This window comes from Rhinopithecus bieti, unplaced genomic scaffold, assembly GCF_001698545.2.
Source record: "Rhinopithecus bieti isolate Rb0 unplaced genomic scaffold, ASM169854v2 scaffold_31548, whole genome shotgun sequence".
NCBI lineage: Eukaryota > Metazoa > Chordata > Mammalia > Primates > Cercopithecidae > Rhinopithecus > Rhinopithecus bieti.
The window spans coordinates 5,292,908-5,319,469 of NW_016814470.1; the positions used below are offsets into that span (position 1 = coordinate 5,292,908).

At 42.7% G+C, this 26,562-nt stretch overlaps 2 protein-coding genes across 5 annotated transcripts in view; one reads left to right on the forward strand and one right to left on the reverse strand.

Annotated features, from left to right (window-relative positions):
* The window catches only part of TIPIN (TIMELESS interacting protein), a 14,069-nt gene extending 4,039 nt beyond the window's left edge, over nucleotides 1–10,030 (forward strand). The window contains exons 3-4 of the mRNA XM_017851067.1: nucleotides 5,365–5,571; nucleotides 9,501–10,030. Of these exons, the coding sequence (XP_017706556.1) occupies nucleotides 5,365–5,571; nucleotides 9,501–9,742 (449 nt within the window). The 3' untranslated portion in view covers nucleotides 9,743–10,030. The remainder of the gene's footprint in view (nucleotides 1–5,364; nucleotides 5,572–9,500) is intronic.
* A 2,285-nt stretch (nucleotides 10,031–12,315) lies between these two features.
* DIS3L (DIS3 like exosome 3'-5' exoribonuclease) overlaps nucleotides 12,316–26,562 on the reverse strand; it is a 30,532-nt gene continuing 16,285 nt past the window's right edge. For 3 of the 4 annotated variants that reach the window (XM_017851073.1, XM_017851072.1, XM_017851075.1), the window contains 8 exons: nucleotides 23,983–24,230; nucleotides 23,329–23,421; nucleotides 20,540–21,073; nucleotides 16,926–17,080; nucleotides 16,651–16,829; nucleotides 14,016–14,161; nucleotides 13,156–13,330; nucleotides 12,316–13,062 (listed from right to left, as the gene is read on the reverse strand). In XM_017851073.1, coding sequence (XP_017706562.1) covers nucleotides 12,754–13,062; nucleotides 13,156–13,330; nucleotides 14,016–14,161; nucleotides 16,651–16,829; nucleotides 16,926–17,080; nucleotides 20,540–21,073; nucleotides 23,329–23,421; nucleotides 23,983–24,230 — 1,839 coding nt within the window. In that variant the 3' untranslated portion in view covers nucleotides 12,316–12,753. The remainder of the gene's footprint in view (nucleotides 13,063–13,155; nucleotides 13,331–14,015; nucleotides 14,162–16,650; nucleotides 16,830–16,925; nucleotides 17,081–20,539; nucleotides 21,074–23,328; nucleotides 23,422–23,982; nucleotides 24,231–26,562) is intronic. The other variant, XM_017851074.1, reaches the window with a different exon arrangement.

The window sequence follows — 26,562 nt, forward strand, 5'->3', positions numbered from 1 at the left end:
GAGATCCGGCCACTGCACTCCAGCCTGGGCGACAGAGCGAGACTCCGTCTCAAAAAAAAAAAAAGAATAGTCTCCAAATTTTTTTGATCAGGCACCACAAAAGTAAAAATGTTTTGACCATTTTATTTGTTGATTAAATAAATTTACTTCTATACTTTTTTTTTTGATTTGCGATGTACTTTTTTTTTTTTTGAGAAGGAGTCTCATTCTGTCGCCTGGGCTAGAGTGTAGTGGTGTGATCTCGGCTCATTGCAACCTCCGCCTCCTGAGTTCAAGTAATTCTCCTGCCTCAGCCTCCCAATAGCTGGGATTACAGGTGCGCACCACCACACCCAGCTAATTTTTGTATTTTTAGTAGAAACAGGGTTTCATCACGTTGGCCAGGCTGGTCTCAAACTCCTGATCTCAGGTGGACCACCCGCCTTGGCCTCCCAAAGTGCTAGGGTTACAGGCGTGAGCCAGTGAACCACCACTGCGCCTGACCTAAATTTAATTTTTGTAGTGATAGGATCTCACTATGTTGCCCAGGCTGGTCTCTATCTCCTGGCCTCAAACAGTCTGCTTTGGCCTCTCAACGTGCTGGGATTACGTGTGAGCCACTGTGCTTGGCCTCCACCTGTTCCTTGGACATTTCAGGCACATTTCTATTCTAAGGCTTTTGTATTGTTGTACTCTGCCTGGAGCACTCTTCCCTTGTACCCCTCAAGTCTGCGTCACTGTCTTACACTCTTCAAACTGTGCTCAAGTGACAACTCAGTGAAGCCTCCGCATTACACTGTTATAGTTGCATCCCCACTCCCATCATTTCTGACTCCCCCATGCTGTTTCCTTTTGCATTGCACTTATTTCCCTTTAATTTTTCTATAGTTTACTTATGTTTTAGTTTGTTTTTACCACAATGATGGCATCTTGTAACACATTGAATATTTCTAGCTTTAGCTTCTTTGCCATAATCACTTGCCAATGAATGTTGCAGTAAATGAATTTCATGTGTACTTCTAATTTTTTAAAATTTCATTTCATTTTTATTTACTTATTTATTTTTGAGACAGGGCCTCACTCTGTCACCCAGAGTGGAGCACAGTGGCATGATCAAAGCTCTGCAGCCTTGACCTCCAGAGCTTAAGCAATCCTCCCACCTCAGCCTCCTGAGTAGTTTGGAGTACTGGCGTGCACCACCTGCCTGGCCAAGTTTTCTTTTTTATAGAGACAGGATCTCCCTATGTTTCTTTTTTTTTTGAGATGGAGTCTTGCTCTGTCACCCAGGCTGGAGTGCAGTGGCAGGATCTTTGCTCACTGCAAGCTCTGCCTCCTGGGTTCATGCCATTCTCCTGCCTCAGCCTCCTGAGTAAATTACAGGCGCCTGCCACCACGCCCGGCTAAGTTTTTGTATTTTTAGTAGAGACAGGGTTTCACTGTGCTAGCCAGGATGGTCTCGATCTCCTGACCTCGTGATCCACCCGCCTCAGCCTCCCAAAGTGCTGGAATTACAGGTGTGAGCCCTCGCGCCTGGCCGGGGTCTCCCTATGTTTCGCAGGCTGGTCTCAAACTCCTGGGTCCATGTGATCCTCCCACCTTGGTTTCCCAAAGTGCTGGGATTACAGGCATGAGCTGCTGCACCCAGCTTTAAATCTCATTTTAATCCTACTCAAAGGAACCAGCTGCTTCTTACAAAATATATTGTTTATATAAATAGGTCATCTATTACTGAAGATACCTTTCTTTTCTTGGTTCATAAAAAGTAGTTGTTTTTTTTTTTCTCCACTTTTCTTTGTAATAGAGACGGAGTCTTGCTGTGTTGGTCACATTGGTCTTGAACTCTTGTTCTCAAGCAATCCTTCTGCCTCAATTTCCCAAAGTGCCAGGATTACAGGCGTGAGCCACCTTGCCCAGTCAAAATTAGTTCTTTGAGTTCATTTGAAGCCAGAAGTTAGGGACCAGAGTGGTCAACACCTGTAGTCCCAGCTATTTAGAAGGCTGAGGCAGGAGGATCCTTTGAATCCATGGAGTTTGAGGCTGGAGTGAGCTATGATCATGCCACTGTACTCTAGCCTGGATGGCAGAGTGAGACCCCATCTCTTGAGAAAACAACAAAAAAGTAGTTATTTATGTATTTTGTTATTGATTTAGAATCCTGCAACCCTGTAAGAGGAAGCACATTAAAAACTCCATATGTTTCATAAGTGGGTTTTTTTTTTTTTGAGATGGAGTTTTACCCTTGTTGCCCAGGCTGGAGTGCAATGGCATGATCTCGGCTCACCACAACCTCCGCCTCCCTGGTTCAAGCAATACTCCTGCCTCAGCCTCCTGAGTAGCTGGGATTACAGGCATGCGCCACCACGCCCGGCTAATTTTGTATTTTTAGTAGAGACAGGGTTTCACCATGTTGGTCAGGCTCGTCTTGAACTCCTGACCTCAGGTGATCTGCCTGCCTCAGCCTCCCAAAGTGCTGGGATTACAGGTGTGAGCCACTGGGCCTGGCTCATAAGTGGCTCTAATGCTTGTTTCTTAACTGCTTCAGCAATGTTTCCTACATATATCAGTATCAATATTTCCTGACAATGGAGGCCTTTTTAGTTTCTTGCTACATTTTTGTTTTCCATGTCAGGAAGGAAAAGTGGCTTTTCATTTTTCACTATTAAAGAAGAAACCTTAAAAGGGAGTTTGATTGTAAAGGGCTGAATTAAGTATCGTATGATTTTTATCTCTCACTGAAATAATTGTAAAGGTTTGTCTTTATGTTTTAAATATTTGTTTTTTTGTTTGTTTTTTGAGACGGATTCTTGCTCTTGTCGCCCAGGCTGGAGTGCAGTGGCGCGATCTTGGCTTCCTGCCAGCTCTGCCTCCCAGGTTCACGCCATTCTCCTGCCTCAGCCTCCTGAGTAACTGGGACTACAGGCGCCTGCCACCATGCCTGGCTAATTTTTGTATTTTTTAAAGAAGAGACAGGGTTTCACCGTGTTAGCCAGGATGGTCTCGATCTCCTGTCTTTGTGATCTGCCTGCCTCGGCCTCCCAAAATGCTGGGATTACAGGCATGAGCCACCGCACCCAGCCCTTAAACGTTTTTTTAGTTGTGATGGTTCTTCTATAATTAGCTAATATTTCAAGGCATAATATATACATAGAACAAGCATAGTATATATAAAGACATGTTTCAAATGGTGACTTGAATTTTTTGACCAACTTGTCAGATGTGATGGGGTTTATCTTTTTTTTTTTTTTTCCTTGAGATGGAGTCTTGCTCTGTCACCCAGGCTGAAGTGCAGTGGCCGGATCTCAGCTCACTGCAAGCTCCGCCTCCCGGGTTTACGCCATTCTCCTGCCTCAGCCTCCCGAGTAGCTGGGACTACAGGCGCCCGCCACCTCACCCGGCTAGTTTTTTGTATTTTTTAGTAGAGACGGGGTTTCACCGTGTTAGGCAGGATGGTCTCGATCTCCTGACCTCGTGATCCACCCGTCTCGGCCTCCCAAAGTGCTGGGATTACAGGCTTGAGCCACCGCGCCCGGCCGACATTTTGTTATTTTGTAGAATCTTTTTAACCTAACACTTGTGCATTTTGTTGGGGTTGTTTGGTTAAAGTAAGATGAAATCCGTAAGTTTATTTGACTGGGCAATCAGAAACAGCTGTATATCTGAAATTGTAAAGTGAGTAGGGTCCCCATTCTCCACCCTTTTACAGTATGGATCTTGCCTATAGAGTGGCTCACAGATCAGACAGTAACTGTCATAAGGACAAGGGACAGTTAACAACTGCCGGTCTTATTTTAAATATGTTAGTAAAACATAGTTCTTCTTAATTCTTAAATGAAATATAAATGGAAGATCTATTATTTACTTTCATACCACTGTGGATCATTTTGGGGACATCCTACCTTGAGTTAACTGGTTTACAGGGCTTTAAGAATTTATTACTGGCCGGGCGCGGTGGCTCAAGCCTGTAATCCCAGCACTTTGGGAGGCCGAGACGGGCGGATCACGAGGTCAGGAGATCGAGACCATCCTGGCGAACACGGTGAAACCCCGTCTCTACTAAAAAAATACAAAAAAACTGGCCAGGCGAGGTGGCGGGCGCCTGTAATCCCAGCTACTCGTGAGGCTGAGGCAGGAGAATGGCGTAAACCCGGGAGGCGGAGCTGGCAGTGAGCTGAGATCCGGCCACTGCACTCCAGCCTGGGCGACAGAGCGAGACTCCGTCTCAAAAAAAAAAAAAAATAAAAAAAAAGAATTTATTACTTATAATGTAGACCACACTGAATTTAAACAGAAATTCATTTGGAAATATGTCCATAGATTTTTAAATTTCTTTTTTCATTTGTCTGTGTTTAACTCTACAAAAGATAATGTTCTATATAAACTTACCTTTTACTGGCCGGGCGCATTGGCTCATGCCTGTAATCTCAGCACTTTGAGAGGCTGAGGCAGGTGGATCACCTCAGGTCTGGAATTTGAGACCAGCCTGGTCAACATAGTGAAACCTTGTTTCTACTAAAAATACAAAAATTAGCTGGGCATGGTGGCAGGCACCTATAATCCCAGCTACTTGGGAAGCTGATGGAGGAGAATCACTTGAACCTGGGAGGTGGAGTTTGCAGGGAGCCAAGATCAAGCCATTGTACTCCAGCCTGGGTTACAAGAGCGAAACTCCATCTCAAAAAATAAAACAAAATTATCTTTTCCCATATAGTCACTGGGAAACTATTGAAATGTGTTGGTTTAATGTAGAACAAGAATATGGTTTGGATTCCTTAAGTTCTTTGATTAGGCCAAGTATAAAATATTTCTAATTACAACCAAGAACTTTTTGTTTCCTTTCCTTTCTTTTCTTTCTTTCTTTCTTTTTTTTTTTTTGAGACAGAGTCTTGCTCTGTAGCCTAGGCTGGAATGCAGGGGTGCGATCTTGCTCACTGCTACCTCCGCCTCCCAGGTCCCGGTTCAAGCAATTCTCCTGCCTCAGCCTCCCGAGTAGCTGGAATTATAGGCATGTGCCACCGTGCTTAGCTAATTTTTTTGTATTTTTAGTTGAGATGGGGTTTCACCACATTGACCAGGCTGGTCTTGAACTCCTGACCTCATGATCCGCCCGCCTTGGCCTACCAAAGTGCTGGGATTACAGGCGTGAGCCACCGTGCCCGGCCTTCATGCATATTTTAAAGTGTATTTTCATTTGACTTAACATGTCTCTTTAAACTGAATTATAAATATTTCTTATTTAATTGAATCAAGCATGTATTCACAACATTCTTATACCTCACAAATTGTTTCTTCAGGTCTGGCTCCCTGCCACTTTAAATCCTTTTTCAATGAGAAGCCCTTCTCTAACTAGTCTAACACTGCAGATATACTATTTCTTTTCTATTGCAGATGAAGTTGCGGAAAATAATGAACATGATGTAACTGCTACTGAATTAGATCCCTTTCTGACAAACTCATCTGAAAGTGAGATATTTACTTCTGAGTCAAGTAGAAGCCTAACAGAAGAGCAACAACAAAGAATTGAGAGAAATAAACAACTGGCCTTGGAAAGAAGGCAGGCAAAGCTGCTGAGTAATAGTCAGTCCCTAGAAAATGGTAAATTTTATGCCAAATTTTATGTGCTACCATTAATATATCAAGGACATGTTAGATATTTTAACATCTCTGCTAGCCCCCAAAATAAAATACTTGTAGGAGTGGAAAAGTGTGATATTAAGTTTATGTATATTTTAGAGACTGTGTGTGTGAGAGAGGAGGGAGAGAATGTATGTGTTTCTCAAAGAATAAATGAATTCAGGATGGTTTTCTAGATAGCTGAGTACCTCTTAAAAATTTATTTTAATCACCTGGCCAGGCGCGGTGGCTCATGCCTGTAATCTCAGCACTTTGGGAGGCCAAGGTGGGTAGATCACCTGAGGTCAGGAGTTCGAGACCAGCCTGGCCAACATGGTGAAACCCCATCTCTACTAAAATTACAAAAATTAGCCAGGCGTGGTGGTGCACACCAGTAATCCCAGTTACTCCGGAGACTGAGGTACAAGAATCACTTGAATCAAGAAGGTGGAGATTGCAGTGAGCCAAGATCGTACCACTACACTCCAGCCTGGGTGACTGACTAAGACTCTTGAAAAGAAAAAAATATTGTAATCACTTAAAATTGATTTTAAATTCTTGATAAACTTATTCTTCCCTGACTCCTTAAAGCATGTGTCATATGCTATTACCTTTAGGACAATAATTATAATAATACATAAAGAAAAAAAAGGCCAGGTGCAGTGGCTCACGCCTGTAATCCCAGCACTTTAGGAAGCCAAGGTGGACGGATCACCCAAGGTCAGGAGTTCAAGACCAGCCTGGCCAACATGGTGAAACCCCGTCTCTACTAAAAATACAAAAATTAACTGTACATGGTGGTGTGCACCTGTAATCCCAGTCACTTGGGAGGCTGAGGCAGGAGAATTGCTTGAATCCAGGAGGTGGAGGTTGCAGGGAGCTGAGATCAACCCATTGCACTCCAGCCTGGGCAACAAGAGCAAAACTCCATCTCAAAAAAAAAAAAAAGAAGAGGCCGGGCGTGGTGGCTTGCGCCTGTAATCCTAATACTTTGGGAGGCCGAGGAGGGTGGATCACAAGGTCAGGAGATAGAGACCATCCTGGCCAACATGGTGAAACCCCGTTTCTACTAAAAATACAAAAATTAGTGGTGTGTGCCTGCCTGTAATCCCAGCTGCTCGGGAGCTGAGGCAGGAGAATCGCTTGAACCTGGGAAGCGGAGGTTGAAGTGAGCTGAGATCAGGGCCGCTGCACTCCAGCCTGGGTGACAGAGCAAGACCCCCCTCCCCGACCAAAAAAAAAAAAAATGCTTTTGCTTGTGTTTTGTCACTTGGTTGTGAGTTGTACTTTTAAAGTAGCTGTTTAATTTGCTTATCTGTAGCATTCCCTTCTCACTTCTAAAACTGGCTGAAAAATTGCTTTATTTAAAAAAAATTATTATTACTATTTTTAGAAACAGTGTCAATCTGTCACCCAGGCTAGAGTGCAGTGGTGTGATCTTGACTCACTGCAGCCTTGAACTTCTGGTCTGAAGCAATCCTCCAGCATTGGGCTTCCAAAGTGCTGGGATTACAGGTGTGAGCCAGTGTACCTGGCCTGAATTTGCTGTTTTTAACAGAGATTGTGGATTTGGAAACTACATAACCAAATTTGTTAAAATTATATTTAGAAAGAATTGCAAGTTGGTTTTCAATGAAGTAAGCAGGATTGTGTGTATCTTTCTCAATTTCCAATTCAGTTTTTCCTTTCAAAATGGAAAAATAAGAATTATAGGCCCAGCACACTAGCTCTTGCCTGTAATCCCAGCACTTTGGGAGGCTGAGGCGGGCAGATTTCTTGAGCCCGGGAGTTCAAGACCAGCCTGGGCAACATAGTGAGACCCTGTCTCTACAAAAAAAAAAAGAAGAAGAACTAGATTCCATGTTGTAAAAGAAGTTTCACTCAATATATTAAAATTTTCAAGTGAAAATTATTTTGGCTACCTTTTTTTTTCTTTTCAATTAAGATGAATTTACTTTTTCTTTTCTTTTTTTAGATGGAATCTTGCTCTATATCTCAGGCTAGAGTGCAGTGGCGTGATCTCGGCTCACTGCAACCTTTGCCTCCTGGGTTCAAGCAATTCCTCTGCTTCAGCCTCCCAAGTAGCTAGGACTACAAGTGCATGCCGCGACGCCTGGCTAATTTTTGTACTTTTAGTAGAGATGGGGTTTCACTATGTTGGCCAGGCTGGTATTGAACTCCTGACCTCGTGATCTGCCCGCCTCAGCCTCCCAAAGTGCTGAGATTACAGGCATGAGCCACTGCACCCGGCTGAATTTACTTTTTTTTTTATTTTTTGAGACAGAGTCTCGCTCTGTCGCCCAGGATGGAGTGCAGTGGCACGATCTCGGCTCACTGCAAGCTCTGCCTCCTTTGTCCACACCATTCTCCTGCCTCAGCCTCCAGAGTAGCTGGGACCACAGGTGCCCGCCACCATGCCTGGCTAATTTTTTGTATTTTTAGTGGAGACGGGGTTTCACCATGTTAGCCAGGATGGTCTCGATCTCCTGACCTCGCCGCCTGCCTCAGCCTCCCAAAGTGCTGGGATTACAGGCGTGAGCCACCATGCCCGGCCAATTTACTTTTTCTTTATAAATGGATGTTTTATTAGTACCATGTGAAACATTATATGAAGATAGCATTTTTTGATGGCAGTGGCTTCCTTGCTGTCAATATCAAGTATACCTGGCAATTGGTATTTAAAGCTTACCTCTGTTTATCATACACAACTTAAAATTTGTCCAAATGGAAATAAGTACTTTAAAGTTTCTTATGGATCACTCTGACATAAAACTTAAATGCATTTGGTTTTTATTGGACCTCTTTCTAGTAGTTATGATTTTTGTTTTTAGATGGGGCCTCGCTCTGTTGCCCAGGCTGGAGTGCAGTTGTTGATCTCGGCTCACTGCAACCTCTGCCTTCCAGGTTCAAGCAATTCTCCTGTCTCAGCCTCCCTAGTAGCTGGGATTACAGGTGTGCTCCACCACGTCTGGCTAATTTTTATATTTTTTGTAGAGGCAGGGTTTCACCATATTGGCCAGACTGGTCTTGAACTCCTGACCTTGAGTGATCTGCCTGCCTCAGCCTCCCAAAGTGCTGAGATTACAGGCATGATCTATTGTGCCCAGCCAATAATAGTTTTGATTTTGAGTAAGAACAGTTACATTTGACTATGATCTAAGAGTGTGAATTTAATAACATTCAAAACCATTTTGCTTTTTTTGTTTTTTGGTTACAGGGTCTCACCTTGTCACCCAGGCTGGAGTACAGTGGCAAGGTCACAGTTTGCCATCATACCCAGCTAATTTTTTTTTTTTTTGATGTTTTGTTGACATGGGGTCTCACTATGTGGCCCAGGCTGGTCCTGAACTCCTGAGCTCCAGTGATCCTCCCACCTCAGCCTCCCAAATTGTTGATATTGGGCCTGGCCTCTCTTGCATTTAAAATTGATCTTAATTGTATAAAAATGGGTTTATAGGCCAGGCGTGGTAGCTTACATCTGTAATCCTAGGACTTTGGGAGCCTGAGGCTGGCAGATCACCTGAGGTCAGGAGTTCAAGACCAGTCTGGCCAACATAGTGAAACCCTGTCTCTACTAAAAATACAAAAATTAGCCGTGTGGCTAATTACAGGTGGTGGCGGGCACCTGTAATCTCAGCTACTCGGGAAGCTGAGGCAGGAGAATCGCTTGAACCCGGCAGAGGTTGCAGTGAGCCCAGATTGCTCCATTGCACTCCAGCCAAGGTGACGGAGCGAGAGTCCATCTCAAAAAAAAAAAAAAAAAAAGTGTATTTAGAAGAAAGTGATCATAATTAACATTAAGTGATCATAGATTTCATTTTACTAAACTAAGCTTTTGAAGAGGTTTGTACTTATGCAGTAAGATTGGGTCGGGTACTTATAATGAATAATAATGGTATGATTTCTTTCAGATATGTTAATGAATACAGCCAGGGCACACATGGTTGAAGAGGTTAATACTGATGAGGATCAAAAGGACGAGTCAAATGGATTAAACGAAGACATTCTAGACAATCCATGTAATGATGCTATTGCTAATACTTTAAATGAAGAGGAGGAATTAAAATTAGAGGAAACACTGCTGGACCAGTCTTTTAAAAATGTGCAACAGCAACTTGATGCTACATCCAGAAATATTACTGAAGCTAGTTAAGTTTCCATTAAGAGAAAATGTATCTGTTAAGTCATCATCCTGCAAGCTTGGCATTACTATGTATTTTTTCTTCTTGGAGTGAAAATCCTTAGGTAGTAAAACTTTTACAGATTATTGTTTAAAATCTGATAATCTGGTATTTATTTATAATTATGCTTGTCACTTTAGTTAAATCTATTTGTTCTCTTTAGTGTTTGTTTTTATATAGATATTTCTTCATAAAATGATTAGTAGGTAATAAGGAGTTCCTGCTGCTGGTCTGTCATTGAATGCCTTGTTTTCACTAAGTTTGGAGGTTTTGTTTCTGTTGTTTACTGCTCCTTGCAAAACAGGGTTAACCCATGGACAGTGTGCTCAGAATAGTCTGGGTGAAGTTTTTTTTTTTTTTTTTTTTTTGACAGAATCTCGTTCTGTCAGCCAGGCTGGAGTGCAGTGGTACAATCTTGGCTCACTGCAGCCTCCACCTCCTGGGCTCAAGCAATTCTGCCTCAGCCTCCCAAGTAGCTGGGATTACAGGCATGTGCCACCACGCCCGGTTAATTTTTGTATTTTCAGTAGAGACAGGGTTTCACCATGTTGGCCAGGCTGGTCTCGAACTCCTAACCTCAGGTAATCCGGCCCCCTTGGCCTCCCAAAGTGCTGGGATTATAGGCGTGAACCACCGCGCCCAGCCTGGGTGAAGTTTTAAGATGTACATATATTCAATATTAATGTCAATTTTTTAAAAGAAGTAAAATTACCTTAAAACAATCTACAGGCTTTATGGGTGTTTTCATTGCTATTTAGTTCTGCAGTTTACACTTTTGGTAAATACAAGGTTTTTACATGTTTTTTAAAGAGTTACTTTAATAGTTAAAAGGTCACATGAAAGGCTAATACATTGCCTGACCCTCATAGGTGCTAGGGTAGTTCAAAGAATGCTTTTTGGTAACTTACTGACTAGTTGGAGTGAAACTTGCAAAGTATCATGGGGAACATAGCATCTAGGTAGGATTCACAGGAAAGACTTTGCTTTTGGTGGAGGAGATTCCCAGTATTGGGAAGCACATGTACAATAATGATACAGAAATAAGATTGAGGGGATAAGGAAGATTTTAGGAATGCTGATTTTGAGACTAGAGGTGTTAGGGCCAAATCGTGAGAACACCTGATTGGAGTTCTTCCTGCCAGGTAGAGGGGGTAGTTACAAATAAGAAAGGTTAGTGTTAGGAAAGGCTCTCCCACCCCATTCCCTCACCCCTACCCCCAGCCCCCCGCCACTATTTGTGTGTGTGTGTGTGTCCGTCTCACTGTCACTCAGGCTGGAATACAGTGGCCCACTCCTAACTCACTACAGCCTCAAACTCCTGGGGCTCAAGCAATCCTCTTGCCTTAGCTTGCCAAGTAGCTACGACTGCAGACATGTACTACCATGGCTGGCTAATGTTTTAATTTTTGTAGAGATGGTGTCTCACTCTGTTGACCAGGCTGGTCCTGGGCTCCTGGCCTCAAGTGATCTTCTGTGGCACTTGTCCTCTCACTGTCTTTTCCCTTGGGGAAAGGGCAGAGTGATGGTGCTAGAGTGGCTTCCATCTACAAAGCCAGGACAGACAGGCATCTTCTTTTAAGGCTTTCTGACTCCAGGTGGGGACAGGGAGTGACAAAGATGGTTTGATGGAAAAGCCAGGAAGGTGAGCACAAGGAGAACATCTGGGATGGGGGTCAGGGGGTCAGTTTGTGGGCCTGCTGGGAACTGCCACGAGGACGGGGCAAGAGGCATGTGCATTAGGAGGATTGTGGCTAACTGCAGCCAATAGGGGATCAGCTAGAAGATGGAGAGCAGTTTCAAGGTGCCACCAATGCCTATAGAAACTGATTCCTCAGGAGGGCCTGTTCAGGCTTGTCTACCTCCACAAACTACATTACTGAGAAAGAAGAGTTAATTTTTCTTTTTCTTTCTTTTTTTTTTTTGAGACAGAGACTCACTCTGTTGCCCCAGGCTGAACAGCAGTGGTGCGATCTCGGCTCACTGCAACCTCCGCCTCCCAGGTTCAAGCAATTCTCTGCCTCAGCCTCCCGAGTAGCTGGGATTACAGGGGCCTGCCAGCAAACAAGGCTAATTTTTGTATTTTTAGTAGAGATGGGGTTTCACCATGTTGGCCAGGATGGTCTTGATCTGATCTTGTGATCCACCCATCTCGGCCTCCCAAAGTGCTGGGATTATAGGTGTAAGCCACCATGCTTGGCCAAGAGTTAATTTTTCTAGTGGGGTGTTTGCTGGCAAAGTAACGAGTTTCCAACAAGGCGAAGGCCAACGCACCTCATCAAAGTGGGAGCGTGGGAAGGGAGGCCTGTGACAGAACTTTACCTGCACCTTAACACCTGGCCTGTGTCCTATTCCCAACTAGTACTGGAGACAGCAGGGAAGGACTGAGTCAAATATGAAATAGGAGTTTTAAGCGGAGAGGTGGACTCAGGACTAAGTCTTATTATCTGAAAGTGACTGAAAATTACCTGACATGTCAGAGGGGCCCATGATCCAAATGTAATTACTGGAAAAATAAAACATTTGAAAGAACTGATTGGAGACAAGATAACCAATAATTTTGGGTTTATTAAACTATTAGAAAGGGGCTAGCAATCTGCAGAGCCACCACTTACTGTCCACTCATTACTGAAAACTCAGTTTCCATAGCGACCTAATTATACTTTATTTAATGCAACTTTAATGAATGAGAGAACTTTTTTTTGAGATGGAGTCTTGCTCTGCTGCCCAGGCTGGAATGCAGTGGCGTGATCTCAGTTCACTGCAACCTCCTCCTCGTGGGTTCAGGCAGTTCTCCTGCTTCCACCTCCCAAGTAGCTGGGACTACAGGTGTGAGCCACTGTGCCCGGCTGAGAACATTTTACATATATGTGAAATAGTTACCCAGTCCTGATCAACTAGAGCACTGAGTGACACACATTAAATGTTAAGTTTGAAAGACTGTAAAACATTCACATATGACAGCTCTTAGTGAAGTAAGAGCCTTTCATATTCCATAATTGTTTGAAACATCCAGGAGAGCTAGGTCCCGTATCTCCTCTAGAAGTGTGTATAGGCTCCTTCCCTTTGTTTGGCAATATTCTTGATACTCTTCCTGAATGATGTTTACTTTGACTTCTTGGGCAAGCTGAGCTTCTTCCATAGATTTAGTTACTTCTTTCACTAACTCACTCTTCAGCAAGGGGGAGCTCTGATGAGTAAGTTCTGTATTTGGTATCTTGTATGGTTTGTTACTAATTATTTCAAGTCTGATTGTATCAGAATGGCAACGTGAGGCCTGTACGGATATTCTTACCTAGCATAGAGAAGAAAATAGATATTACTAAATCACATTATTTGTTCCTTACATTTTAAATATTAATAATACTTAATAGAAATACAGACTTACGGTTACATGGTCAAACAAATGGAACGTAACAGATTCCCCATCTGTTGTAGTAGAGGTAATTTTGTTTTGAAATCGTTGAAGGGATCCTGGTTTCCATGCAGAACGGCTATCTGGGCCAGATGAGATGACTAAACCATCTTTATTTTTTAGATAAGCAGCACCTTTAATCCCAAACCTATATTATGACCAGAATATAAATCCAGAGACAATTTATTCTTAGTGCACAGGTCTTGTATGCTTATCTAGAATACTAGTTTTTCTCCTAGATTAAAAACAAATTACTTTTCCTGTGGTTTACCTCCAAGTATTTATTTCCTAACCTTAGCAGATGGAAACAAAGTATTTTGTTAGATAAGAAAGACCCTAAATTGGATATAGATGTGTATATATACACACATTCCAATCTTCACTTTTTTTTTTTTTTTTTTTTAGACAGATTCTTGCTCTGTCACCCAGGCTGGAGTGCAGTGGCACGATCTTGGCTCACTGCAACCTCTGCTTCCTGGGTTCAAGTGATTCTCCTGCCTCAGCCTCCCAGGTAGCTGGGATTTCAGGCACGCATCACCACGCCCGGCTAATTTTTGTACTTTTGGTAGAGATGGGGTTTCACCATGTTGGCCAGGCTGGTCTCGAACTCCTGACCTCAGGTGATCTGCCCACCTTGGCCTCCCAAAGTGCTGGGATTATAGGCGTGAGCCACCCCGGCCTCCAATCTTCACATTTATATACTGAATTATATGTTACATTATGTACATATGACTAGTTGCTTAAATATCTTAATAAATTGTATCTATGTACAGTTTGTGTTCTACACTTTTACCGATGATTTGTTATGCACCATTGCATTAGATGTAACATACCTGGGTATAAATACAAGCACACCATTTGTTCTAATTGAATAAATAACTCCATCAGATATGCAACGCTCCTCGGTGGCAGGGTCTTTGTCTTTGAAGTACATGCACTGGAAGAGCTCAGTAGACTGCTTCTGAGAATGCTGTGCTGCCTGTAAGAAGCACAACTCCAAAGTATTATAACACTCCCCTGGCATTCCCCGAAGAAATGAAATTCATATTCAAATGTAAGAATCTGTAAAACTATTAACATAAAAATTGTTCTCTATTAGGAAATTAAATTACTTTTGTGGGAACTTAAACCATCTAGTATCATCTCCTCAAAATGTCTTAAAAAATGAATTATTTTATAAAATGAAACCCATTTATAGTTCATGAAATTAGAGGTCAGCAAATTTGAGTCATGTCCACCTTGGGTACAGGAAAAGTATCACATATGTCTTACTTGCCATTTCTTTCTTTTCTTTTCTTTTCTTATTTTTGAGACGGAGTCTCGCTCTGTAGCCCAGGCTGGAGTGCAGTGGCACGATCTCGGCTCACTGTAAGCTCCGCCTCCCGGGTTCACACCATTCTCCTGCCTCAGCGTCCCAAGTAGCTGGGACTACAGGCGCCCACCACCACGCCTGGATAATTTTTTTTTTTGTATTTTTAGTAGAGATGGGGTTTCACTGTGTTAGCCAGGATGGTCTCGATCTCCTGACCTCAAGATCTGCCCACCTCGGCCTCCCAAAGTGCTGGGATTACAAGTGTACACCACCACGCCCGGCCAGCCTTTCTTTTCAAGCCTGTCCTACAAAAACCCTATTGGTGGAAGTCTAAATTAGCACTACTGATAAGGAAAACAATTTAGTAATATGTTTCAGAGTTTCTTTTTCTTTTTTGAAGATGGAGTCTCACTCTGTCGCCTAGGCTGGAGTGCAATAGCGTGATCTTGGCTCCCTGCAACCTCCACCTCCTGGGTTCATGTGATTCTCCCGGGTTCATGCGTGCACCACCATGCCTGGCTAATTTTTGTATTTTTAGTAGTAACGGGGTTTCACCTTGTTGGCCAGACTGGTCTCGAACTCCTGAACTCAGTGATCCACCGGCCTTGACCTTGAAAAGTGCTGGGATTACAGTCATGAGCCACTGCACCCGGCCTATCAAAATTTCATTTATGCGTGCACACCTTTCGGCTCAGCAATTCCATTTCTAGGAATTTTTCCAGACAATCATCTGAAATGTCTGTATAAGTGTATCCATAAGGATGGTTGTAAATTGGATTGCTTAGAACAGTGCTGCCCAACAGAACTTTCTGCAATGACAGAAATGCTCTCTATCTGTGTTGCCTAATATGTAGCCACTAACCACAAGTGGCCACTGAGTGTGTGCAATGTTGGCAGTGTGACAGGAACCAAATTTCAAGTTCTAATTTTAATTAAATTTAGGTAGCCCACATGGCTAGTGCTACAACATTGCACAGCAGACAACTATACCATTGGATATAGAAAATTACATTAAAGATTTAGGTAGTTTCCAATTTCCTGCATTACCCAGTGGTCTAGTTCTATGCTGTGCAATCTTGTAGCAACTAGTAATATGAAATAGAATAGAAAGCGGCTCCAAAACAATGATGTAACATGCTGTGCTATCTATAACAGTTGGGTTACATGAAAAAAGCAGATTTCAAACAGCAGGCATGGTATGATTTTTTTTTTTTTTTGAGACAGAGTCTTGCTCTGTTGCCCAGGCTGGAGTGGTGTGATGTTGGCTTACTGCAAGCTCCGCCTCCCGAGTTCACGCCATTCTCCTGCCTCAGCCTCCTGAGTAGCTGGGACTATAAGCGCCCGCCACCACGCCTGGCTAATTTTTTGTATTTGTAGTAGAGATGGGGTTTCACCATGTTAGCCAGGATGGTCTCGATCTCCTGACCTCGTGATCCATCTGCCTCGGCCTCCCAAAGTGCTGGGATTACAGGCATGAGCCACCGCGCCTGGCTGATAGTTTTATAAATAAAAATGTTAGCAGTGTCTAGAATCATTAATTGTTAGCTCTGAGTGGTAAGATAACAGGTGAGATGTTTCTCTGTCTTCATATCTTTTTTTTTTTTTTTTTTTTTTTTGAGACACAGTCTCAATTCTGTCATCCAGGCTGGAGTGGAGTGGTGCGATCTCGGCTCACTGTAATCTCCACCTCCTGGGTTCAAGCGATTCTCCTGCCTCAGCCTCCCAAGCAACTGGGACTACAGGCACATGCCACCACACCAGGCTAATTTTTGTATTTTTTGTAGAGACGGGGTTTCACCATAATGGTCAGGCTGGTCTCAAACTCCTGACCTCAAGTGATCCACCCGTTTTGGCCTCACAAAGTGCTGGGATTACAGGCATGAGCCACCGCGCCTGACTTCTGTCATCATATCTTTATGTGTTGCTTGAATCTTTACATTTCCGCCTTTTGGGAAAAAAAATCTAATAATCTACTGTCAAATCTCCCAAATCCACAAATTACCTGAGAACATCTACAAACGTTCTGAAAGCACTGGTTAGAATAATTCTAGAATTTAATTTGCTAGAATGTATGATACTTCACTGTACTACACAATAAAGCTGATATTTTCTTAGCAAGAGATGACAGGTAAGAGAATTTTGAAATTCTCTCTTACTCGGTTTCTGTTGTTGATATGTCTGCATAATTCCTCAAGATCTTTGTTGCTGAACAAATTTCCCTTAATTTCCATTTTCTTATCTTTTGAAATGGCAGCCATTAACAAGCGGTGTACTACAATATCTGAATATCTTCTTATTGGAGAAGTAAAGTGGGTATATTTATCTAATGCAAGACCTTCAAAAAGAAAGCAAAAGATCAAAATAAACAAAAGATCTTTAAAAATAACTAGCACAAAGTTATAGCGACACATAGGAACATGGTATGATTCACCGTAATGATGGAACTCCTCCTCTGCGCAGGATCCCGTGGAGAAATACAGAGCATTGGACATGGCCTGCGTGGCCATGGAGCGCAGCAGCCTGTTCACAATGGGATCGTGGGGATCGTTCGCATTATCCAGAGAATCAGCCAGCGTTTTATTGGACCTGACAAAGAACAGAAAAACCATTTGCTGGTCCCAGACAGTAATTTACAAGACAACACTTTGAGGGGAACCCTTCACTCATCTGAATACCTTCATCTGCCAGTAAATTTATTTTGGACACATTTCAGAAGCACCTCTTTTCAAATACAGAAATCTAGTTTGCTTTGCAGTTTAAACAAAGCAAGAGTGTCAGAATTTAAATACATTTCTTAAGTAGAAATGAATCATGTACTGATTGTAACACTAGACTAAGTTAGTGCTTGGCCATAATAGGTGGTCAAATACTCGTTGAATTGAATTCTTTACATCCTTAACCTTAAACATTCTATATAGGTAAAATAATGGACTTGGTGTACAAGTAAAAGAAACCTAAATTAGTTTTTCTTTTTTAAAGAGGTAGTAAGCATTCTATTTATTCTGAAAATAATTTTTTTGTAGAGACAGGGTCTCACTTTGTTGCCCAGGCTAGTCTTGAACTCCTGGCCTTCAGTGATACTCCTGCCTCAGTCTCCCAAAGTGCTGGGGTTACAGGTGTGAACCACTGCATATAGCCTCAAAATAATAATTTTAAAGCCCCAGGAAATACAGAGGTATATTAAAAATAAAACTAATAATACAACATATAATTCAGTTCTATATTGTGGCTGGCTAAGGGAAAAGGGGGAAAGGAGAAATAGAGCATGATAATAAACAGAGAGGCAAGGTGTTAAGTGGTCACTATGTGAGCTTTCAAGTTTAACAGACTTGGATTCAAATCCTGGCTCTGTCCTGACTGACTGTTAAATTACAGGCAAATTACTTAATCCCTTCAGACTTAATTGACTTATCTGTAAATATGAATGATGCTGCCATCACCTCAGCATTAAGAATTAACCACGAGGATGTCTGAAAGCCCTTGTCCCATGTGCCTGGCATGCAGACAGCTCACACTGACAAACTAATAAACAAACATACTAGCACCTGAAGGCAGAAGCAAAAAAAACAACAAACCCTCTCTTTAAAAAAAAAAAAAAAAAAAAAAAAAAAAAAGAAGCTGGGCGTGGTGGCTTACGCCTGTAATCCTAGCACTTGGGAGGCCGAGGCGGGCAGATCACAAGGTCAGGAGTTGCCAATATGGTGAAACCCCGTCTCTAACAAAAATACAAAAAAAATCAGCCGGGCGTGGTGGCGGGCGCCTGTAGTCCCAGCTACTTGGGAGGCTGAGGCAGGAGAATCCCTTGAACCCGGGAGGTGGAGGTTGCAGTGAGATTGTGCCATGGCACTCCAGCCTGGCAACACAGCGAGACTCCAACAAATGGAGTCTCACCATGTTGTCCAAGTTAAAAAACAATCAATTTTGGTAAACAAATAAAAGATATTTTAATTAGTACCTGTTACTTGACAATAAAATATTTAAAAAACTATATATATATATATTTTTGAGACAGAGTCTCAGTCTGTCACCCAGGCTGGAGTGTAGTGGCACAATCTTGGCTCACCGCAACCTCCGCCTCCCAGGTTCAAGCGATTCTCGCGCCTCAGCCTCCGAGTAGCTGGGATTACAAGAGTGCACTACTATGCCTGGCTCTTTGTTGTATTTTTAGTAGGGACAGAGTTTCACCATGTTGGCAAGGCTGGTCTTGAACTCCTGACCTCAGTGATGTGCCTGCCTCAGTCTCCCAAAGTGCCAGGATTACAGGTGGTGAGCCACTGTACCCAGCCTATACTTAGTTTTTATTTATATATATTTTTTGAGAGAGTCTTGCTCTGTCACCCAGGCTGGAGTGCAGTGGTGCGATCTTAGGTTACTGCAACATCTGCCTCTTGGGTTCACGCCATTCTCCTGTCTCAGCCTCCCGAGTAGCTGGGACTACATGCGCCCACCACCACGCCCGGATAATTTTTTGTATTTGTAGTAGAGATGGGGTTTCACTGTGTTAGCCAGGATGGTCTCGATCTCCTGACCTCGTGATCCATCCGCCTCAGCCTCCCAAAGTGCTGGGATTACAGGCATGAGCCACCATGCCCGGCCTGCCTATACTTAGTTTTTAATGAAAGAAGTATTTTATTCTAGAGATAGGGAGTAAAAATGTCTCATTCAATGGAGGGTGGTATAAATTCACTGTTGATGTAGTATCTTATGATATTGTCACAAAGATGCTGCATTTTGAAATTACTGAAATAAGGCCGGGTGCGGTGGCTCAAGCCTGTAATCCCAGCACTTTGGGAGGCCGAGACGGGCGGATCACGAGGTCAGGAGATCGAGCCCATCCTGGCTAACACTGTGAAACCCCGTCTCTACTAAAAAATAGAAAAAAATAGCCGGGCGAGGTGGCGGGCGCCTGTAGTCCCAGCTACTCGGGAGGCTGAGGCAGGAGAATGGTGTAAACCCGGGAGGCGGAGCTTGCAGTGAGCTGAGATCCGGCCACTGCACTCCAGCCCGGGCGACAGAGCGAGACTCCGTCTCAAAAAAAAAAAGAAATTATTGAAATAAATAGGATTAATTCTTCATAACTTAAGGGGTAGATGAAATTAAATCAAGGGTAACTAACAGGTTCCCTACTTCTGTATTGCAAATTATGGCAGACCAGCCGCACACGGTGGCTCATACCTATAATCCCAGCACTTTGGGAGACCGAGAGGGCGGATCACGAGCTCAGGAGTTTGAGACCAGCTTGACCAACATGGTGTAACCCTATCTCTACCAAAAATACAAACATTTGCCGATTGTGGTGGCACGCGCTTGTAATCCCATATACTCGGGAGGCTGAGTCAAGAGAATCACTTGAACCCGGGAGGTAGAGGTTGCAGTGAGCCAAGATCGTGCCACTGCACTCCAGCCTGGGTGATAGCGAGACTCTATCTCAAAAACAAACAAACAAAAAAAACAAAAAAACACCAATCAACCAACCAACCAAACAAACAAAAAAAAACCTAAATTGTATTGGGTCAAAATTTATGCCTAAATGTCCATTGTGGTCGCTCACACCTATAATCTCAGCAGTTTGGGAGGCCAAGGCAGGTGGATCACTTGAGGTCAAGAGCTCGAGACTAGCCTAGCCAACATGGCGAAACTCTGTGTCTGCTAAAAATACAAAAAAATTAGCTGGGCATGGTGGCGTGGGCCTGTAGTCCCAGCTACTTGGGAGCCTGAGGCAGGAGAATCATTTGAACCTGGGAGGTGGCGGTTGCAGTGAGCTGAGATCGCACCACTGCACTCAAGCCTGTGTGACAGGGCAAGACTCTATCTAAAAAAACATGAAATAAAAAACCAAGGAACAAAATTATGCCTAAATAAACATGTTTTAAGTCTCTATACATAACAATGAAGAGAGAAAATATGTCTTCAAAATGCAGAGAGCCAACAATCTGTTTTCTCTTTTTGGTCAAAGATCTGGCTGTCACATTTTAAGAACAACTATAAGATAAATAAATATACAGCATGCCACTCCATTTCTCTGCCCCCTCAAAAGAGGAATACCGTGTATCTATGAAGAAGCCTTTGGCTTTAGCACATTCCCGGAGTTCTGAAAAGAACTCCTGGTGTGGAGGAGGGTGCTGGCGCAGCAAGGCCTGATGAGGGAAGCTCTCCCAGATCTTCTTGGCGACCCAGTGGTTGGCCAGGATCATGCATTCAGCCACTGTCTCATGGACTTCCAGGGGCTGCTTGGGGATGAGGTCATGAATGTTTTTTTTGTCATCTAGCTGTACGCGAACCTCTACCCCTTCCAGTTCCAGGGCACCACATCCGTCTCGTTTAGCTCTGACATGGCGAGCTATGTCGGTCAGCTTTCCAATTGCCCACACTAACTCCTCCAGCTTGGCTTGTCTGCTCTTCTCATCCAAGTCTTTGAATTCTGGAATATCATCAACAACACTAAAATTTCCATCCAGTAGTTCTTGGGCTGCTTCATAGAACAGTTTGTACGCTGATCGAATAATGGTTCTGCCATACCACACTTCCTTAATTTCATAAGAGGTTTTATCCAGTTCCCACATGATGCTTACAGCATACCTACAAAAACAGTAACATTGACAACATCACTATTACATTCATCTGGCTTTTGTTTTGTTTTGTTTTGTTTGAGACAGGGTCTTGCTCTGTCACCCAGGCTGGAGTGCAATGGCATGATTGCTGCTCACTGTTGCCTCAATCTCCGGGGTTTGAGCAATTCTCCTGCCCAAAGTGCTGGGATTACAGGTGTGAGCCACCATGCCCCACCTAAGTCTTCTATTTTTGAAGCAAGTAGAATTTGACCTAACTGTAACTTAAAAAAAATTACAAAGCTACAGATTTCTGGTTTGATTTGTCAATCCAACCACCTTACAACTAAATCAAAAAATATTTTAAATTAAAACAACAGTTAGACTGGGTTCTGTTGAGCTCTGAACAAATTTGAAATGAGTTCATATGTGACATTACAAACCCTACTTTATGTCCTCCATTTTTTTTTTTTTTTCTTGAGATGGAGTCTCGCTCTGTTGCCCAGGGTGGAGTGCAGTGTGCTGTCTTGGCTCACTGCAACCCACCTCTTCCAGGTTCAAGTGATTCTCCTGCCTCAGCCTCCAGAGTAGCTGGGACTACAGGCATGTACCACTATGCCCAGCTAATTTTTTCTATTATAGTAGAGACACGGTTTCACTGTGTTGCCCAGGCTGGTCTCAAACTCCTGAGCTCTGGCAATCCACCCACCTCGGCCTCCCGAAGTGCTAGGATTACAGGTGTGAGCCACCGTGCCCGGCCATGTCCTCCATTTTGATTAGAAAAGCATGACACTGATAGAGTCAAGTCTTTTTAGCTCAGTAAATTAGAGCAAAGTCTTGCAAATCCTACAGGATGACACTGAACTGTGATATCAGTCTTGATGACAGCTAAATTAGCAAAAATTTCATTTAGCAAAAAAACCTCTTTGCCACCAAGTCATTTTATTAAAAAAGTATACATTTGGAACTCAAAAAAAAAAACACAGGGCTAATTTTCCTAATATGTAAAGAGCTTTTACAAATTAATTAGTAATTGATCTTGAATCCAAAAGAAAAATGGGCAAAGAATATAAAGTAGTTAACAGAAAGGGATACATAAGTGACTGTTAGACATACAAAAAATGGTTAGCTTTATTCGTACTGCAAATTAAAACCAATCTAAGATACCATTTTTCATCTATCAAATTGGCAAAGATAAAAAACTACAACATACTGTGCTGGCAAGGCTGTGGGAGAATACGCACTCTCATACATTAGTGACAGGAATATAATTGGTGGAACATTTAAGGAGGGCGATTTGATTATACTGATCTAAACACAAATGCACATACTCTTGACACAGAGATCCCATAATCAAATATGGGAATTTCTCTTTCACATGTACTGTATTTTAAAAAATGTGAAATGGGCTGGGCATGGTGGCTTACATCTGTAATCCCAGCATTTTGGGAGGCCAAGGCAGGAGGATCACTTGAGCACAGGAGTTCAAGACCAGCCTCGGCAATATGTGAAACTTGGTCTCCAAAATAAAATAAAATGAAAATGTGAAATGACTTATGTTCAAAGTTAACTCTGTACAGCTTTGTTTGTAATACCAAAATATGGGAAACTATCAAAATTTCCATAGATAGTGCAACCGTTATTAATACAGAATGATCTCCAAGATACCAGTAAGTTTTTTTAAAAAGGAAGGTGCTAAACAGTATATATACAATGCAACCATTTGTGTAAAAAAGAAAGATCATATATGCATATTTGTGTGTGTAATATATCTAGAAAAACTAATATGGAACTGGTAAATGAGGGAAAGTGATAGGGAGGAACCTTTCATTAAATACCTCTTGGGACATATGAGTTTGGGCCCATATGATTCTATTACCTTTTCAAAGAGAAACATAAATTTTAACCTTAATAAATGAACAAAAAACTCCACAAGTTCATGATCCTCATGCCAAACAACTTCATCCGGGCAATGCATAAGCACAAAGCTACACACATTTGTTCTCAGATTTTAGCTGACTTTAAAAAGCCGGCAACAGAGGGAGATGCAGCCCTACTGCTAGCAGACAGAAGAGAGGAGGGGAAGGGTAGGGAAGGCTGGAGAAATAAAGCTGCCTAAAGATAAGTGGTGTGGGGTTGGGGCCAGGGGTGGTGTTGAGAGATCAGAGGGGAGACCCAGGGCTGGGGTGGGGCAGAGCAGAGAAGAAAAATGAGGCCAGAAGCAGGCAGCATCAGGAGCCACAGAAGGGCCAGGACAAGCTTGGAAGACAAAAGCCATAAACTCACCTATCAACGCCTCCCAGAAGGGAACACAAATCGGCACTGAGGACGGAAGGCAGCATGTCATAGCGACGATCTGCTAGATAATAAGTGGTGGCCCTGTGAATGACACACACGCAGCAACGCGACCTTCAGCAGGGAGAAGCAGAACTGCTGACTGTGTGGGCCGCAGGGAGGTAAATGGCCAAAATCTCACTACAGATTCCCCAAGGCTGTTGCTGTTTCAAAAAGTGCAGCAGACTGGGTAATAAAACTATTCCCATGGTCCCATTTTTCTAAGTGATACTGCTTTGGGCTGAATAGTCTTCCACTGATAAGAGAAAGAAAGAGCAAGTGACAGTGAATCTTTGTTGCATAAGAAAAATTGGAGTGTAATGATCCAGCATTTTTATAAAACAGTATATTACTACATGAAAATTTAACCCATTTCAGTTCAGTAGGAAACAATGTGTGAAAAGGTTATGTTAAAAAGGAAAGGTAAATTGATCAAGGTGCTGTTTTTCTAAATGAAAATGGGGAGTGGACCTCAACTTTTTTTTTTTCTGGAAGAGACCTTCAGAATTACACAAACATGAGATCTTTGAACACCTGAAACTAGTACAGACACAAAATACACAGTCACATATATACAACCATAGAGCTGATTTCAAATAGCATTACCTTGTTCTAGCTTCAATATCAATATAAGAATTTGGTGCCACAAAGTGTGTTACATCTGCGATGTGGACCCCAAGTTCCAGGTTGCCATTATTTAAGGTTCTGATTGAAAGTGTGTCATCCACATCTTCACAACCTTTGGGGTCAATGCTGAATACGAGATGGCTTTTCCTCAAGTCTTTACGTTTTTGTTCCTCTTCACGACTCACTTTCCAGGGATTTTCTGGTGTGTTTACTGGCATCTCACACATCTGTATGAGAGGTCGAATATTCAGCAATTCATGCACCACAAATTTCTGTAAAAATCCACTCACTGATATTCTCAATGCGACCACATAGAAATTCATTCATTCTCAATTACCTTCTGCATCAACCTATGTTGGCTTCCTTTGATCAATAATTGTTTATTAGGTGCCTCAGATATCCGGGGTACTGTGCTGGGCTCTGGAAAGTCAGGAGTCAACAAGAAAGACTAAGTCCCATACCCCTGAGGACCCTTACATTTGGACAGAAAATATCCCACAACTTCTACCAGTCTCTTTAGTTATAGGGGCTTGGAACAAGAGTACAACATGTAGCCCATTTTCAAATGATCCATTCGTTTAAATGTAGTCAAGCTTTAAATTTAAGACTTGAAAAAATAATCAACATGTTCCAAATATTAAAAGCTTACCCCTTAAAGATAATTTTATACAAGACCTATCTAGGACATTTTCTCTCCATTATTATCTGTTTAAGCCATCAATTTGCAGTTAAGTAGGCTAAAAGGGAAGAGAAAATTCCAGTCCTGTGATGTATAGCTCACACTTTACTTTATTGTAACATTTTCACTAAGAGCTGCCAAACAAGTCAACAAATAATTTCCAGAAACTAATGTTAAATATAAAATTTAGTCCGGGGCCGGGCGCGGTGGTCAAGCCTGTAATCCCAGCACTTTGGGAGGACCGAAGATGGTGGGATCACGAGGTCAGGAGATCGAGACCATCCTGGCTAACACGGTGAAACCCTGTCTCTACTAAAAAAATTACAAAAAACTAGCCGGGTGATGGCGGGGCGCCTGTAGTCCCAGCTACACGGAGGCTGAGGAAGGAGAATGCATAACCCGGGAGGTGGGAGCTTGCTTGCAGTGAGCTGAGAACTGGCCACTGCACTCCAGCCGGTGCGACAGAGCGAGACTCCTTCTCAAAAAAAAAAAAAAAAAAAAAAAAAAAAAAAAAAAAAAAAAAAAAAAAAATTATATAATATATAATATATATATACATATATATATAAATTAATGATGTAAAATATCTTAAAATAGTTTACTATGATAGCTCCTATTCTGTGAAAATACTATAATGAAAATAAGAACACCCAGACACTCCTTATGGCAAGCAATATGGATCAAATTTTGCTGGAGAACAATCTGTAGACATTTAGAAGTTATTTAAATCTTTTATACCCTTTGACTTGGTAATCTCACCTTTAAGGATTACATTCCAAGAGAATGACAAAAAGAAATAAAAAGCAGATGCTGGGCGTGTTGGCTCAATGACCTGATAATCCAGTCACTGGGAGTTGAAGCGATGAACGCAGATCATGAAAGGTCAGGAATCGAGACCACCTACTAACATGGAGATGAAACCCATCTCACTAAAAAATACAAAAAATTAGCCAGGTGTTGTGTGACACACTGTAGTCCAGTCTACTCGGGAAGGCTGAGGCCAGGAGAAATTGCTTGAACCCAGTGAATGCAGATTGCAGTGAGCGAGATCTTGCCACGCACTTCCATGCCGGACAGAAGCAACACTCCATCTAAAAAAAAAAAAAAAAAAAAAAAAAAAGAAGAAGAAAAAGAGAAAAAAAAGAAATTAATAAAAGCAGTGGTTTATAAAATGTTCGAAGTAACTTTTTTATTTTTCTTTTTTTAGACGGAGCCTCACTCTATCGCCGGGGCTGAAGTGCAGCCGCGCGATCTCGGCTCACTGCAACCTCCGCCTCCCGGGTTCAAGCAATTCTCCTGCCTCAGACTCTCGAGTAGCTGGGATTACAGATACCCACCACTATGCCCAGCTAATTTTTTTGTGTGTTTTTAGTAGAGACGGTTTTTCATCATGTTGGCCAGGCTGGTCTCAAACTCCTGACCTGGTTATTCACCTGCCTCGGCCTCCCAAAGTGCTGGGATTACAGGCGTGAGCCACCGCACCCGGCCTACATTTTTTAATAATACTGAAACATTAAACAGCTGAATGCCCAACAATTGAGAAATGCTTAAGCAAACTAGGGTATGTCTTTTTTTTTTTTTTTTTTTTTTTTTTTGAGATGGAGTCTTGCTCTGTCACCCAGGCTGGAGTGCAGTGGTGCGATCTCCGCTCACTGCAAGCTCCGCCTCCCGGGTTTACGCCATTCTCCTGCCTCAGCCTCCCGAGTAGCTGGGACCACAGGCGCCGCCACCTCGCCTGGCTCGTTTTTTGTATTTTTTAGTAAAGAGGAGGTTTCACCGTGTTAGCCAGGATGGTCTCGATCTCCTGACCTCGTGATCCGCCCGTCTCGGCCTCCCCAAGTGCTGGGATTACAGGCTTGAGCCACCGCGCCCGGTGGGTA